This window comes from Neodiprion pinetum, chromosome 6 (genome assembly GCF_021155775.2).
Source record: "Neodiprion pinetum isolate iyNeoPine1 chromosome 6, iyNeoPine1.2, whole genome shotgun sequence".
Classification (NCBI taxonomy): Eukaryota; Metazoa; Arthropoda; class Insecta; order Hymenoptera; family Diprionidae; genus Neodiprion; species Neodiprion pinetum.
The window spans coordinates 7,698,682-7,716,353 of record NC_060237.1 but is presented as its reverse complement, the minus strand read 5'-3'; the positions used below and the strand labels follow the sequence as shown (position 1 = coordinate 7,716,353).

Here is a 17,672-nt window from a genome sequence, read left to right as displayed (position 1 = left end):
AAGATTTATATCACAGGATGATTCACCGACTCATGGCTGAATGGGGATCGTTATTTTCGGTCACCTTTAACAAATGACAAAAATAAAGTGGGACAAAAACGATTGACATACACAGTTTCAGGACTCCCGATGTTAAATACCTACGCCTCGTTTTTATTCGTTCGTCATCGAGCTTTATGGTGTAATAAAGATGTCTACAACTTTTCAGCAAGGTATAAAATATGCATTTTTTTTTTCTACATCGATTTTTGGAGAAGTTTCTACATTATTCGATCAATAATACCAAAGTTTGATACCTGCATATCTATTTATACCGAGAAATATTTGATTCCCTGCGTCGGAATAACGATAACCTGCATAAAAACCGAAATAGATCAAGTGTTTTTCTATTCCTCTTGTCACAGTCCAGTCTTAGATTTTACCTTTCGAAATATCGCGGTTGAAAAAGTGATCCGAATAAAAATAACGTCGACCCGATCAAGCGTAAAGGAATTTGCATTAGCGAGGTGGTGGAGACTGTAATATTACGTATAACGGGCAAGTTTGTCGGTTAACAGAGGAACCTGATACGACAGGAGAGGAGAGGAGAGGAGAGGAGAGGAGAGGAGAGAATTGGCGAAGGCGTGCATTGCGGAGCGTAAAAAAATCCGTGGGCCGCACCCTGAAAAAGTAGGAAGGAGCAAAGCTTGCAAACTCTGCAGTTATTATATACAGAGAACATAGCCTAGTTGGCGTGATAGTAAGTGGGCAGGTGGGTGGGTGGGTAAAGCGTACAATATCGACCTCTCGGTCTTTCTATAAAAGGCAAAGCACCTCGGAACTCGTCACTTCGTCATTCTACACCCACGCGTCCTACTCGACGAAGAACGTCGCGTCGTCTCGTTTCCTCGCGTGTCGGTAATTCGATGCATTTCTGTGCAGAAGCCCGTATAAGGAATCCGTGGATATCGAAACCGGCATGTAAATTTCAAATTAAAACGGGTTGCCGAGTCGGCGGGGAATTAACACTCGCCGAAAATTATTGATAAATTGCTGTATTACTCATTCAAGTATAATTTATCCCTCGCTACCGACAATTTTTATAAACTCATGCTAATTCGTCGGCATTTCAATAATTTTTCATAATTGACTGCAACTGTTTATGAAATTTTAATAAAATTCCGTATCCGGCAGCTGACAGGATTTTCTGAATTCTCTTTGCTTCCTGTTTTTATTCTGCAAAAAAATCCAATTTCTCAACGATCGTGTAACTGTTATAAAATCCATTGAAAAAAGATTGTCGGAAATTCGCAAAAAATTGAAAAGAAATCATACTCGACCATACATATAAATATACAATGTCCAAACGTGCAAAGCGCGAAAATTTGTTCGCATGGCACTGCGTGACGTTGAATTCGCGTTGGCTTGAAATATGTACGTGTAACGTAGACGCGGCGTAACTCCGCAGGTCCGTACGTCCGTTTCTCGTGCGATGAGTCATTCGCTAAATATAAAGCCTTACTCTTTCAAACGATATTCAAGATATTTCACCCGCTTGTTCCGTCGAGAGAGTTTTACCAGTGATTTCGATTATGTATACGTACATATTCGCGTATGCTGATACAGTTCCGAGGTTACTTTTTATCTATGTGCAAATGTTCGGTTCACTTACCCTTCCGAGATTCGGATGATAAAAATAATTTTTACATCACGTTGTACAGTCTTTTGAAAGAATTTTTTAATTTATTACTCCATCTCGTATCCAGCTATTTACTCATTATTCTAATTATCGGTACAACGAACGCGAATTTTTTTTCTACATCGACCTTCGAATCATCGAAATTTTGAGATTAAGTTAAAATCGAGTTAAAAATAGTGGAAATGAATCAAGGATGAAAGATCGTTGTGTTTATAAACCGTAAACCTCGATGTAAATTTGAAATCAAGCCAGTCTTTCATAATCGACTCCGATGCGCGTCGTTGAATTTAGGACTGTTTAAAAAAAAATTCAACAAACAAATAAATCGAATTAGGAGAAATTTTTGCGAGGAATGTAAAAGACTCGGTATCCGTGGCGAAATGGCCTTAATTGTATTACGCGACGTAAAGGCGAGAATTCGGTTGTAAAACGAAATTGCTCGCGTGCTTAAGGACTGAATATATTTTCTGGCCCTTTTATACGAGGACAACGGACCAGTTGTACCTGACCCTAATTCGGTCAACCTTCACCACGATATCTACAATCTTTTGTGTACTTTAATACACCAACGCGTGACAACTGAACAATTAATACCGTATTTACTCGGTAAAATTTCAACAATTTCCGCTAATTTAGCTATATATATAATACTCCAATTATAACAACAGGATAGAAAAGTCTGGTCTCAATTTTCTTTTACTTTTTCTACAAGCCCCCTAGAACTAGAATCAAATTTCTAACCTCATACAATAAAACTGTTCATTTTCCACCATATTTATTTGGGACACGAAGATTAAGGATTAGGCTGATGGAAAAAAAAAAAATAAAATGTGACACGTCGAAATCTAGAATGAAATATAAAAGAGTAATAGAAGGAAATATATGTAAAAACCACGAGAACGTTGCAAACAAATGATTATACTACGAGGGTTTGTGTATCTCTGAAATTCCTCGAAGTTGAAAAATTAGTCCATATCCTAGGTAAACTTTCCCCCCATCCAACCAATCTCATACAACTTTCCGAGGTAAAAAAAAAAAGTCTGTTTGAAACCGATATCGAGATAGATTGAAAAAGCAATGAAAAAAAAAAAAATGTCACCTCGTTAGGACTCTCATAGACAGCATTTCGTTTCACGCATTGTCCGATAGTTCAACATTACATATTCTATACGCGAAATATATTCGTGCGACAAAACAATTTCTTCGACACACCTTTATAATATATATATATATATATATATATATATATATGTATTGTACCTAGGCGCGAGCGCAACGCGCAGAATTACATGCAAGGCACATCCGACTCTGCAATAGTGTAGGTAAAATTGTAAACGTGACTTCTGCCTTTTTTCTCCTTCCTCTCTACCGGTACGGTGGCAACAACCTCGTAAGCTCGTATACACGCAGAATTCATCCATTAAACAAATTTTGTGAGCTGACCTCCCTCGCAACTCGCCGATTGCACAACGGGATTTCAAAGATAACAAAAGATTAACAAAAAAAAAAAAAAGAAGAAAGGCAAATTACGTTACGCAGAGAACGCGGCAAGACTCTCTAACGGTTATCGTGATTTAATTAAACCGGAAGCGATGTGAAATTCTCGCTAAAGATGAAAGATACTCCTTTTTATTCTTTACTTGTCATTTTTGTTTTTTTTTTTCGTCTAATTCACCCGCAGCAGCGGGATTTTCCTCATCACTCGGCCCGGCCCGATTGTAGAATTCGAAGATTATATTCCGGGACGGAATGATGGCAGTGCGACGAGGCCCGTCGTTACGATATATTTTTGGAACGAGTTATTTCGGAGTCCCCCGCTCTGCTTTTCTCCTCACGTCGACGTCTTTTAAGACGTCTTATACACTACGCGGTTGCAGGGAATTAGATGAAAGGAAAGATCGTATCCTTTGAGAGAGACGCGGCTTTTCCTTCATGCCCCGAAGATTTTCACGCGCATCGACACGTCGCAGACCTAAAACTCGCATTTTCAAACTTTTCCGATCGTAGTAGCGACGAGTAATTATCCCCCGCCGAAAAAAAAACAAAAACAATTCCTTTAATTTTTTACTCGCTGATCTCCCCTCGTCAGGGAAAATTATGTTAATAAAAATTGGGCCATAACCCAGAGTGATAATTAATTATACCGTGTATTATCGAAATTGCTTCTGTCGTTAATTTCGTGAATTTCACAACGTTTAAAACGTAACAAAACCGTCGACATCATAGACAGGCCAGCCGGGATCAGCGGGATGTATTATTCGCGAGTTATTTTAGTGTGGGCTCGTCGTTAACCGGGCAAAATCGCGTGGCAGCGACGGAAGTTACGTCAGAGACGCGCGGTTATAAACACCTTTGGCAAAGCCGCAACGTCATCGCGTTGCGTTGGAAATTTTCAGCACGAAGAGAGATTCAAAGCTTGCGTATAATACGGAGTGAGAAAACGGTGCATCGAATTAACGAAAAGTTAAAAAAATTAATAAAAATTGATACTCGTCGACTGATTTTTAATATACCTATGTAACTAACGTCTTACCAGCAGTTTGTTGTCGACGGTTTTAACGACGATTTCCTCTGGCGTGTATTTCGATACGTCGAAACGGAGCTTCAGCGATTTGTTGCCACCTTCGTCCTGGATCAGGGGACTGTCGAGACCGTCCAGCCATGTGTTAGAGTCGTGATGCGGTGTCAGCGAGCTGTTCTGTGATTGTTCTTGCGTCGTTTTGCTGAAACGAGAGAATTTCTCATAGTTATATACTGCCGGAGTCGCGGGGATTTCTTTCTTTTTTTATTTTTATTTTTTTCTTCTTTTTTTTTTTTACTCCTACACACCGAAGAATATTACACAAGTATACCTCTACATTATCTGTACGTGACATAAGTATTGGCGAAAATCGCAAAATTCTGGGAGATCTTTCGGCGATTCTAAAATCGCGAACAGCGCTCTATACTAAATAATCTATGTATAATGCGGTGTTGTATATACAAGTAATTAAACTATATTGCGTGTAAGAAAAAAAGTTGCGCTCTAAAGTTCAAAATCTCGTTTTTTTTTGTTTTTTTTTTACAGTTGTGTAGCAGAAAAATTCTACATACGAATAAAATCGGAGTTTTGTTTCAACTTTTCGGGTTATGTGATCGGTACAAAGAAACGATTTGTGATTCATAGTACGAACGATCCAAGTTATACACGTTTATTACACAATCAGCGACACAGAAGAAGAAAAAAAAAAAGAATTTAATCCTAACGTGCCTGTAAATAGGAAGACGATTACAGGTATAACTTGTATTTTCTCCGAAATGTAGAACGAGAAATCGAAAGTATATAAGGCGAGTTTCGACACTTGTACGACAAACAAAGCTGAAACTACATGAATATTATTATATATAGAAGGCACGATGCAAAGGCAAGCAGAGAAGCAGCTGTCATGCGAAGAAGAGACTTCGGTCGGAATTAGTTATTAGAGGGTCATGCGTGGCGAGTTAGCGAATAATATGCGGTAAAAAATCATGCGAGAGATGCGTGAATATCACGAATATCGAATACAGTGCAGACAACGTTGTTGCAAGTGAGCGGCAAAGTCCGAGAGAGTTGAATGATTTTTCACTTTCAAAGCGTTAGTCATTTTGAATATTCGGTATTTCCGCTTCCTTTGGTGACACGATAAGCGTCCCCGTTGTAACGTACAACGATAGTCACAGCAAGAAGTATTTGGTACGACAACAATTTTCATTACGGGTACGCGTTTGAAACGGTGTGAAGATAAATAGAAAAAAATCATTCAACACAGATATATAATATAATATAATATAATATAATATAATATGATATGATATAATATAATAACAATAACAATAACGATGACGATAAATAAAACGATTGACTGATCTGACGGAGAAAAAAAAGAAATAAAAAATAAATAGCCAAGTACAAGAATTTTGAAAAATAAAGCACGACTATGTAATAATAAATTTGCTTGCGGTTAGGGCGGGGTTGAAGTTCCAAAATCACCTAATTTCAAATTATTTTCCGGCGAAACTTGAAGCAAAGAATTCAAACTTTTACGAAACAACGAAGTTTCGAACGGTCGGAGAGTCGACGGCTCAAAGTTCCGAAAGTTAAAATATAGTCAGACAGCGTGGTTTATTCGACGATTGGTTGTAAAAAACAAAGAAATATCAAAGTGGTGAAATATCGCCAAGCAAAAAATTCAGAAAACTGAAAATCTTGGATCATTCGGAATTTCGATGTTTCGGATTTTGAAATTTTCACATTTTCGCACCGTCAGAACTCCGAGTTGTCGGAGCGATGTCCTCTCGGAACTTTGAGCGTCGGGTTTTGGATGATTCGAAACTGTGATACATCGTAAAAGTTTGATTTCGGAATTAGGCGCTTTCGAAAATTTTCAAATCCCTAATTTCAACCCCGCCCCTTGCGGTTCGACTGCAGTCAGTAACGTATACGTACGTCCACGTGGACGCGACAGCAACAGACGTACGTATGCGACGTGTAACGTGGAAGCGACGCTTAGTCAAGCATTTGTGTTGATTATTTGTTCGTTTGTCACCTGGAGAAGGTATCGAATGCAGACTTTGTTGTCGGCGCGGCGCTATCCAGGCTCTCCCAATCACCGGTTGTGGACTTCGAGGTACGGTGCTCGCTTGTCATGTGGTGCGTACTTCGAGGTTAGTCACCGTATGCAGTAAGACGCCAATTGCCAATCAGCCCGCGATTCGCGAGATAGGGATGCGAGTGGGGTTAACGTCAACACGTGTTAATGTTAGTCCAATACGCATACTTTCGATGTACGTTAGGGTCGTGATTCTCATTTTGAACTTTCGCAAAATTTTTATTCATTCCAAATAAATAAGTAATCGCTATCTTTTTCGCAAGTCTCAACTTTGCATTTAAAATGTACCTGTACACATTTTTACTCAACTTTTAATATTTGATAAAAAAATATCAGCATCGTCGATGCAAGATTTTATGTCAATGGTTTGATATTAAACTCGCAAAAACTTAAAATTCTATAGATATTGGAATGAATGCTCACTGATTTCTCACAGCGACAGATTGCTTTTTCTTTTTTTTTTTGCAAAGGATATTTTTATTCATTTATTTATCTGGAACGAATTTGGGGGACGGCCAATTTAATATTCTGAAAAGTCCAAAATAAAAACCACCCTAGTATACATACAATACATATGTATTACATGTAATACGTATAATCATTGTAATCGGCTGGTATTATACTTTTATCTAGACACGAAATTTGCATTGCATAACTACCCTGGCACAGAAATGAAATTACACTGCATTTAGATAAAAGTTTATTTATCCACGGATCGGATTTCATATTACATGTATACGATTCCTCAGATTCATCGGTTTCTTTCTTATATCAAAACAGAGATGAGAGGAAATTTATAAGAACAACCCGGAAATCGCAGTTTAGGCTTCGTCACCGAGCATATTGTAAAATTGTTGTAGAATTATTTCGCTTCATCTTCCAACTAAAAAAAGAGTTGTGCATGTCAGTGCCGGTGGCTTCTGACAAGTATAAAAAAAAAAAAAATGCGAAAGACTTTATAACAAGAATGTTAATTATTTCAAGTCGTTGCATAAACGAAGAATACTGAAATACCAGTTTTCGTAAATGTTATTTTATGTCCGTGTACAGGGTACGCGTATTGCAAAGATCGTATCTAAAAATACAGGATTACATGAGAACGAGTTTTTTTCCTCAAGCAGCTTGTGTTTTTCTCATCTTTATTCTTTTCCTCGTTTTTGAAAGATGGATAAATTGTTTTCGCCTCGCCTCTTATGTGATCCTGTAAATTTTACGTCAGATTCTTTTTTATATGCGAATCCACCTTACACCTTTACATTATACACTGTAGCGTGCCGTATAACATATATGTATAAGTATGTAACGAGGCGCAATCCGATCGTCATTTTCTTCGCAATAACTCTAATTTACAAAATAAGAAAACAACAAATTGAACACCGTATTAAACGTGTAATTATTACAAATTAAGTGTATACGTACAAAGGTTTTTTGGAGTAGAAAATGTGCGATCAAACGGAGCCGTTTGTTTTTTGTCTTACTGTTGGCATACGTGTATAAATATTCGGATAGAGCAAAATTAAAAAGATAGAAAAATTGCAGAAAGAGAAGAAAAGAAAAACCGTAAACGATAGTAAACAGGATAATGCAAATATAAAGTGTAAATAAAAACCAAGAAAGCCACTTTACCAGCAACAAAACTGTAGATATAATAATATAATAACACAACATTAAAGAGAAGTCGCATAATCGTTATAAAAAAAAAAAAAATAAAAAAAAATTGTAAATAAACGTTGGTTACGCTTAAAATGTTAAACCTAAATCAAAGTTAAAAAAATCATATGAAAAATCGTTAATAACAATTAGCGATCACTGTGCGCAAGATGTTTGGGAGTTGTTAGTAATTTGGCCACTTAATAAAACAAGGATACTTTGTGTAAAAATTCGATGGCGCGAAAAAATGGGAAGAAATTTTTCACCGACCGCGTGTAAGGTACCAGGTATACAATGTATGCGTACAGAATAATATATTTACGTATACACACGCGTTCGTAAAATTTATCGCTATACAGGTGTTGGCAAACCCTCGCTCAGCTGATCCTTCGTGGCGTGTCAATTGGCAATAGAAACTCGCAGACTTTTACATACTTTCATATACTTTCATGTATGTAAAATGATGTATAAATATGCTCCGAAGTGTCTCGGCATAAATCAAGACGCTACTAGACCGGAAATTACATCGTCTTAGGGATTGATAGACGATCGTCTGTCGTGATGTAAAAACTCGGTTCAATAACCCTTCGCATATAATACTTGACTAACGTCGTCGAAATATCGCTGCTATCGTAACTACACTGACAATGGGAGACGTTTCAATCCATAAAAATAATGGTTCGTAAATTGGACTTGGAAAGATCGTAAAAATTATCGAACGGCGAACTGCAGATACCTCGCCTTCTCCGCTACGTGATATTCTCAAAATTATTCGGCGATGAGAAGAGAAATAAAAACCTCTTCGGGAAGCATTCAATCCCGATGATCTTCGACCTCTGCCGAACAGTTCTCCGATCAGATCGAAGGTTGCATAATCTATCTTCGAACGCAAAAATGTGTTACGTGCTAGGAGAAGGAAAGCTCGAGACGCTTACTGGCGGGTCGAGAAGAATATAAATGCAGCCAACCGTGGCCGCGAGGATCAGCAACCCTGGGGATTTATCCGATGGCGATCGTTACTCGGTCCAACGGAATAACGACCTTTGCCGGTGAGCCAATGTGCGGGACCCCGATTCGTTCCCATGAAATAAGGCACGGCATTGTTGTCTGCCCCGGATAAATCCACTCCCCCCATACTACTTTTTACTCCTAACCATTAATTCTTTCCTTCGATACCGCTGCATTGCTCTATTTTTTACAGTGTCCGAGTTGTCACAGATTTTCATGAAATAAATTTGTAACACCGATTGAAAGAAGAGGATTTTAAAATGCGTTACAGAGTTTTCGAATTCGCGGTTAAACTCGATATAGAAATTTAATAACAATTGTTTACGCAGTTATTATTTTGTATTTTTCATTCAAATCTTATGACATTACGATCTAGCGATAGGTTTCTACAACGAGAATGAAAGGGAGAAAAATGAGAAGATTGAAAAAAAAATATATACCTATATACAAGACTTGGAAAATTAATGCCACTAATGAATTAAGGTCGATGGCGGGGCTGAAACTAATAAATCGATATAGTAAATCTGTAATCTTTTACAACGATCCAATTTTTTGCCACACCTCTGATAACCGGAGGTTTAATACTTTGACAGGTATGGATCTAATTTCCGTACTGCACGCAGGTAACGCGAACTGTAAAAAACCTGCAAGGTGGAAAATTCGATTGATTTACACGCTGAAATAAGGGATTTGCAAAGATCTTGAAAAGTAATGGAAATAAAAAAAGAAAAAGAAAATAAAACAAGCTAATTGTAAAATGCAAATTTTCGAACCGATTATCCCTTCTCACTTAGTCTGCATTCGCATAGCGAAGGATAAACGCGGTGTTCACTTGTTGTGGCTACGATTAATTGTTTCCATATATGGTTCACCCGCTGACACTGACACAGAAACGAGGCGCGAATTGTTATTATTTTTGTCCGTTACGGTGCAAAGAAAGAGGGGGGACGGAAGGTGAAGAGAAAATGAGAGCGAAACGCACAAGGAGAAAAAACCCTGAGCCAATTCTTCATTTCACGTATTTCGACCTCACACAGAGAGACGACACCAAAAATGGTTTGGATATATGTGGGTTGAATCGAACCGCCTTTTAGGTCGTCATGGTGACCATGGAGCGAGTTACTCATCGATTCTATGCAGGACGCGTTCAATCTTGGATGGTTAAACCCCCCCCCCCAACAGAAAACGGAAATAATGGATTTGGAACGTCACCGTAAAATTAAAATTTTCCCTCTTCTCTTTTCTCAAATATACAAAAGGAACACGATGTTTATAACCAGACGCTTGTATCGTTTAATTCGAATATATTCCATGAGATATTTTTGTCAAAAATTTGTGCGACCTACATTTCGATCGATCGTAAATAGGTAAAAACGACGCTCCAGACGCGAGATTCAACCTCGTACCGTACAAGATCTCAATCTTGTTCGAGACTAGGACACCGGAAGTGGCGCCAATTACAATATACCGGAAGTTATACTCCAGCCGACCGTCTACTCCATTAACTCTTTGTTTTAAATGAAACCTAGGATCTACATCGCACGGTGCGCGTTTATAGCTGCAGCGTATAACTGACTCGGCCATGCAGCAAAGTAGCACGGATTCTAATATTAGCCAGCCAGCAGCTCCGTGCGAGCATTAGACGTTCATAATTTGTGAAAGATCCACGCGTTCTCCTATGGGAGTAATAATTATTTTACCGCTATAACCGGGGATCTTCGAGGATTCGAAAAAAGCTCGTCACTTCATCGAAGATTAAAAGAAACTAACCCCTGGCTAATAATGTTTCAAAGATTCTTGTGAATAAAATTGCTCCAAAGGACGAGATACGATCCTTCCGTGACTCGTTCGTTTTTCTAATCGAGGTGAAAATACGGAAAGCTTCGACTATCGGCCGATGGATTTAGCGATAAGTAATTCACTTAGTTGATTTCAAGGAGAAACTTTGGTCCAATATATATCGACGAAGTACGCAGAGCAGGAAACTAGCATCGCGGTAACGACACTCGATCGTGCCGAGCAGTTTCCGCTTCGTTAAAGGCACCAACTTCAAATGGAATTAGGTATAATCCTAGAGCTGGAAATTAGAGTCTACGATATCCAATAGTCGATTTAACAACGACTAATCAGTCACTAATGTCTAACGACAAGTTAACATACTTTTTCAGAACCAGGAACCAGTTCTTGTTCCTTGCTTACATAGACTCTGTTAATAATTCGAGATCAGAAACGGTCTGAAATTCGGCGGACAAACCGAGCGGAAAAATGAAATACGTACCAGAACCGGATGACAGTTTGGTGGTGACCGGGAAATACTTCATTGTCGAGTGTCATTTTGGCAAGGAATGTTTTTTGTCGTTCAGAAAACTTGTCTCGCAAACACTTTTTCGCACCGTTTGTTACAGAACGCGACGAAATCAGGATCGATAATCGTGGAACAACGGCGAGTTGAAGAGGATAAAAAAAAGCACTCCGTACACGTGGAGATATCGAGTGTCGGACGATTGACCACCGAGTCGCGAAATCTCGGCTATCTAGGCATATATATATACTCGCCGAATCGACAAGGACGAAGAAGTCGAAGGTGGGCGTAGAAAGATGGAGATAGATTTAAGTAGAAGGGGGAGTAGATCTTGTACAATGTACATATTATGAGTCACATTACTTCGCATGTATGGAGAAGCTGTGTCATCGCGGTCTTTGCGACCTCAGTTCGTGTGCCTTGGGTTAAGTTTCGTTCGAGAGCGATGTATTTTTTTTTCACCTCTCCCACCTGAAAAAAAAAGATCGCCTCCGAAGGATATCTCTTTTTAACTTTTTTGCTCTCGGTAATTCGAGTATTTCCATTCAAATAACGTGGAAAATGTGTCAATTGTTTCCTTAATCGTTGAAAAATTTCATCAATTAGTGTAAATTGCAGGAAATTCGTTTGTACATCTTCTAATGTCTCGAGTGGGCAAATTATTAAATCAACGATTCGTTAGTTTGTTTCATTGTTTTTGGCTATAGGTACGACGACTTCGGCATGTGGGAGAGAAAAGAAAATATTGCTTCCAACCTAAACGTCCTACAATACATTACACAGCTGCACCGACTAAATCAGACGCTCTTTTCCCCTAACGATTTTTCAAAATCCGTGTAATTATGGATCACATCGTCAATTCGCCGCGTTCGACTTCTTCGGTCATTCCGAAAATTCAGTTTCAGCTCCCCGGCGGCGGTGCAGCTGGGACGCGGAGCAATTTCGAGCCCATTAATTTTCATCGCCCTCATCCCGGGGGATAACAGGAAGTCAAAGCTGGAGCGTCGAGATGGGATTCTGCAACAACCCCCGTGCACATGGCGCTCGGTAATGCCGCGTTTCCCTTGTACGTTATGGGTTTGAAAATGAATTAACGTGGCCGAAATTCTCGCCGCTACACTAAGAAGAAAAATATGTACCGAACCAAGCAGTTAATTTATTTGACCACCAGTTTATTTGATTCGAACAATTTTTTACTCGGACCATATCCACTTTTTACTTGAAATCTGATTTGGATTAATTAATATTTGTTGAATCTAATTACTTTCTTTTTCTCGGTACGTAGAGCCATTTTCTTCTCCGCGGCACGAGATAAAAAGATTCAACACCAAGAGCTGAGTGGTCGAATATAATTAGTGATACCGTTTCATGTAAAAATGAGTATTGAGATCGATTAGGCGAAAGAAAATTTCATTTCAAAACTTAAGAACACTTAGAATGTCGCACAGTTCTCTGCATTGAGACAAGATAATTCATTTACGACGCATATGTTTACGTACATTTGATTCGTCGCTAGCTGTGAAAAACTCGAATCTGAAAATTTTATTTCATTTGAAACTTACGGTTGTGGTTAGAGCAGGTAAAAATTCTTATTCACTGATTCAAGTACAACATATACGGTGCATTAATGACAAACGAGTATCCCGCTTGGCGCAAAATCAAGCTATTCAACAAATTCAAATTCGTCTACAAATGGATGATCTTCTCGACGCGGAGGTGTAAAAAATAAATAATTAGACTCATATTTCATCGTCGCATGGCATTGTGTAATTTTTTAGCCCGTATAATAGAGACAGAAACAAACGTATAAGCCAAGGTTTAAAAAACGAAACTACACATCCTCTTTTCAAACCCACAATGCACAATTTAATATTCACAGTGGCAATTCTCACCTACGCGAGCAAACTAGCTGATCGATAGTAGGTACGTACGTATAAACGGTAAAATAATTGACGACTCGTTCACGTCGTGTTTTCTACAAGCCACGAGTTACATAATACAAGCGATTAATTTTTTCATAAGGTAAAAGCTCTCAGGCTTAGGTACACCAGGTATGCACAGCCTAGACGTGAAAGGAAGCTGTCTGCTTCATTTTTACAAGTTTCTAAAGGCGCTCGGCCAAGAGAAGAGAGCGAAGGATTCATCTCGTTTCCAACGATGAGTGAGAACGTGTTCCCAACTTTCTGAACAGTTGCTACCCGCCTGCAGGAACGATCGCAAAGTTTCACGTCTCTGCTGATGCTTGGGTATTTGTCTTCGTATAAATTAATATTTGAACTGTTTTGTGTGTAAAAATAAAAAAAAGAAATTAAATATTAAAACCACAGCTTATAGCGGCGGCGGCGGAGCGAAGAAGAAGACCGGCCAACGCGTCCTCGAATTCAGGACGTGAAAAATTAAAATTAGGCAGTTCTCGCTGCCGTGAAGCAAATAATGAATACGTCCTTCGCTTACTGCGACACGATTTGTTTGTGCGTTACGACACATCTCGGTGTTTGTACAACGGCAATTTTTATTTTCTTTTTTTTTTTTTTTCTTTCTTCGTCAGAACGAAGAGAAAACTCGACGACAAATTCGTCTATCGAAATATTTATACCAAAAATATGTGAATTGGTAATTATTATGCATAAATTAAGAAGTTGAGAGAGCAAAAATATATGTATATATGTATATAATCATCGCTTTTAACGAGTTTCGATAGAGTTAAAGAGGTGAATGGAATTTATTCTTTGAGATAACTGCGGAAATCGCACGTGCATAAATCATTTCGAAGACAACACGAGGTGAATAACAATTATACAAATTATACCTAAATTTTTCCGCAACAAGGAAAAACCGCCGCATCCTCGCAACGTTTTAAACGACGCGCACGATGCATATGCATCGGGCTTTCATTATCCTCCTGCAATTCTTATCTCCCTGATACTCGTATTTTCTTGTATCCGAGTCGCTCGCGCGCGCTTCGAATTTAATATTTGCGCGGTTGAAGAGCCTGCGGTATCTGTACCGGTTCGAAAGAACCGCAAAACTCTTTTCCTCCTCTCTCAAATACACGTTACCGCTATGCGACTGACTGACTGACCGAACCTCTATAAATAGCCTCAGACTAACCAAAATACATACAACACGCCGATTATTCAATAAGAAAGAAACCTAATCAGCTCTCCTTCGCGTATTATTCGCAGATATATTATACAACATCTCGGATCACTCGAATCGTCTGAAATAACCTCAACAATCTCACGGCTGAATTCTAACTCCCGATCACTCCCAATGTTTTAATTTTTTTATTTTTTTTTTTTAAACCATTTCGTTCGATGCTGTCTGTCAAAAACGTAGTTTCGTTACCGTGTTATTTCACCGAGAGTTAGAAAAAATAGAGCAGAAATGAGAAGAAGCCGGTCGCCGGCGCACACGGGTTTCATAAATCAATTTTATTTCTCTCATTTTCTCCATCCAGTTACACGGCACACGGGGATCGATGTATAAATAAAATAGAAAAAAAAGGAAAAAAAAACGCCAGGCTTAGACTCGAACAACGTCGGAACGCGAATAGCCTCTCACGAATTTCAAAAAATTTATGCGACGTAGCCATGGAGGAGGATCGATCTGTCGCTGCTTGTGGTGGAAAACGGCGGAAACATTCGCCGGGTCTAGACTCACTCTGCCTGATTCTCCTTCTTCGGCACGCGACGTACGAACTTCTATTCTACCGTCGAACCACGTTAAAATATAATACGTAGAAAATGATCAAACCGGTATATAACACAAAAGTTGAACGGCAAAAGTTATAACGGAAATTCTCTGCCGAGATTGATTAGATTCGTTGCTTTCGGATGAAAATTTGGTTTTCGTTTGTCACTGCAAGACACAGACGTAGAAATTTGGCAAGTTTAAACTTGGAAACTATTGAAACCGTGTATAGTTTCAAAGTTGAATGTGTTTCAGAGTTGTACGTGTGAAATTTTATGCGATATCGAATCCATTTTAGCCGATGAATAAATTCAATTCGAATGGAGGAATAAATCTGCACGCACTTTTTACGAGTGTAATTAAGAGTGGAATTAATAAAATGTCGCTAGAGCCCGCAACGAAAAATCTTAAAAGACGGAGAAAAACTGTTTTTCTTCTCTGAATAGTTATTTATGGCTTGAATTTGTTTTTTGAAACAAAATGGCACTGAAAGCCTCTTTCGATTCTCCTTTTCGATTATAAAACGCTTCTGATTACTGCGAAATGTACCGATCAAACGCCTCGCGCAATCCGATCGCCTTGGGTCTGATCAAAGTCTGAGAGCTCCGGTTCGACGATATCAATACTTTCAAGATCTATCGCTTATCGGTCAATTCTATGTATCAATGTCCTCTTATCCGACGCAACATGCAGGGGAAAATCGTTGCTTTTAGCTGCGCGAACCGCATCTGATTATTTCTGATAATCAGAATCGAGTGTTACATTGTAGCAACTGGATATTCCAGCGTTTGCAAAATAAAATTCACCTAATATTTCATTTCATCATTGGCCTGCGGCTGTTTGCCGAGGACCTTTTGGACCTTCCGCCACCGAGGAGTTGCCAACCCTTGATTAATCGATACAACTCCGGTTAATGGTGGAGAATATATAAAACCGCGTCCTGCAAGTCTGCACGCGACATTTTTAAGCCCGCTTCTACCTGCCGGATCAAGCTGTATATGATACAAGAAATTTCGTTGGTTCGTATACAATCTAGAATTTACTAAATATCATCGGGTTGTAGTTTGTGACGTTGTTGTAACGGTGTATTTTTAGAAAAAAACTCGTTCTTTCGCAACTTTAGAATTTTCTGGAATTCAGTGCACCGCAATACGGCACGAACAAACTCAGGTTTGGTAAATTCAACTCCTTCGGTTATTTTCCTCGACTGCAAAATGACGACTTTCATCTCAACGTTTCGTTACTTTAATGTTACTAATCTCAGTCTCATAGAATTTTAGTATCGTATGCGCGAAACACGAGGAAAACATCAAAACTTACGACAAACAGTTTCGTTAACATTGCGGATGTCTTTAAACTCTCCGGTCGCTCTCTAACACTTCTGTAACTCTGATCTTTCATTGTCAATTACATTTGATTTGCACATTAACTGTGTGCACAGTCATAAGCTATCCGCCGCAATTAGAAACGCATAAAACGCGCCATTGCGTATATATAACGTCTACGTCTGCCTTGTCGAGAACAATCAAGGGGAATCAAAAAGAATTATAAAGGATTTCGAGAACAATAACTACTCACTTCTTTTATTCCTCGACAAAGTTTGAGTATCGTAATGATATTGACTAGATCAATACAATTGTAGAAAAATAAATGTATAAATTCATGTTCAAACTCGAGCTATTTCTTACATGTAAAACATGGTAAAAATAAACTTCTCCGTTCGGTAAACGAAAATTTTTGCAAATTTAGTTTTCTTCATACTTCCCGCTTCACGATGTTCAACCAGTCACTGCCCCCCTCTCGCAATTATTTATTAATCGCTATTGGGCCAGCAAAATGATTGATTACCGATCGATCTTCCCAAATCACATTAAATATGTAACTTGCACCCATGGGAAAATCGGTCTCAGACACTCGCCAAACTAGTTTCGCGATCGGAACAAGAGATGAAGGGGGTGGGGAGGTATAAATCGTATTTTAAACACGACACGCCGGTTTGAATAAGGAAAAATAGAAAAAGGTAGAAACCATCAAAAGACGTAAGAGCAAGACAAAAAAAAAAGCGCGCGACTCGAGGATCAAAGATTGTTATCAAACACCGCGTAACAGGTGAAGTTAGGTTAGGTTAGGTTAGGTTAGGTTAGGTTGAGGCCGTCAGGTAGATTATAACAGGGGGATAAGATAGGAACGAACGAGGAACGAATGTAAAAGAAACGAAGGAACGAGCGTCTACCTGGTGGTGCTCTTGAAGAAGTTGTTGCTCTCGCGATCCATGAGCTTGCTGCGGAACTTGGACATCTCGTCCTCCATTTTCCGCATCTCGGCGTCGAACCTTTCACGAATATTCGCAAACTCGGTATCGATAACGCTGAACTCGCCTAGCTTGATGGGAATGTCGCGCCTAATACCACCGTCGGCCATCTTGAGATCGTCGGATGTCTTCTGTTTTTACCCCGCTTCTCAAATACTCGAAACAACAATTTCGCACTCGCAGTATTATCGAGTACCAACGAATATAACGTGTTACCGTACCGCGTCGATATATCAAAGTTTCCAAATCTTTCACTCACTCAAACTCACTGATAATATAACTCAGCAATGCCAATGCCAGTGACAATAATAATAATAATAACAATAATAATTGCTTATGCGTTTCTCGCCTATCTGGATCCTCGCGCTCCGACCTCTCGTCTAGCAGTTATAAACGCGGGTC

General features: G+C 39.0%; 1 protein-coding gene across 2 annotated transcripts in view; it reads right to left on the bottom strand.

The window, feature by feature from the left end:
• LOC124221792 (heat shock protein beta-1) overlaps positions 1–17,672 on the bottom strand; it is a 22,960-nt gene extending 5,288 nt beyond the window's left edge. Inside the window, exons 1-3 of one of the 2 annotated variants that reach the window (XM_046632111.2) lie at positions 17,193–17,672; positions 6,244–6,354; positions 4,212–4,401 (exon numbers count right to left, since the gene is read on the bottom strand). In XM_046632111.2, the coding sequence (XP_046488067.1) occupies positions 4,212–4,401; positions 6,244–6,354; positions 17,193–17,380 (489 nt within the window). In that variant the 5' untranslated portion in view covers positions 17,381–17,672. The remainder of the gene's footprint in view (positions 1–4,211; positions 4,402–6,243; positions 6,355–17,192) is intronic. The other variant, XM_046632112.2, reaches the window with a different exon arrangement.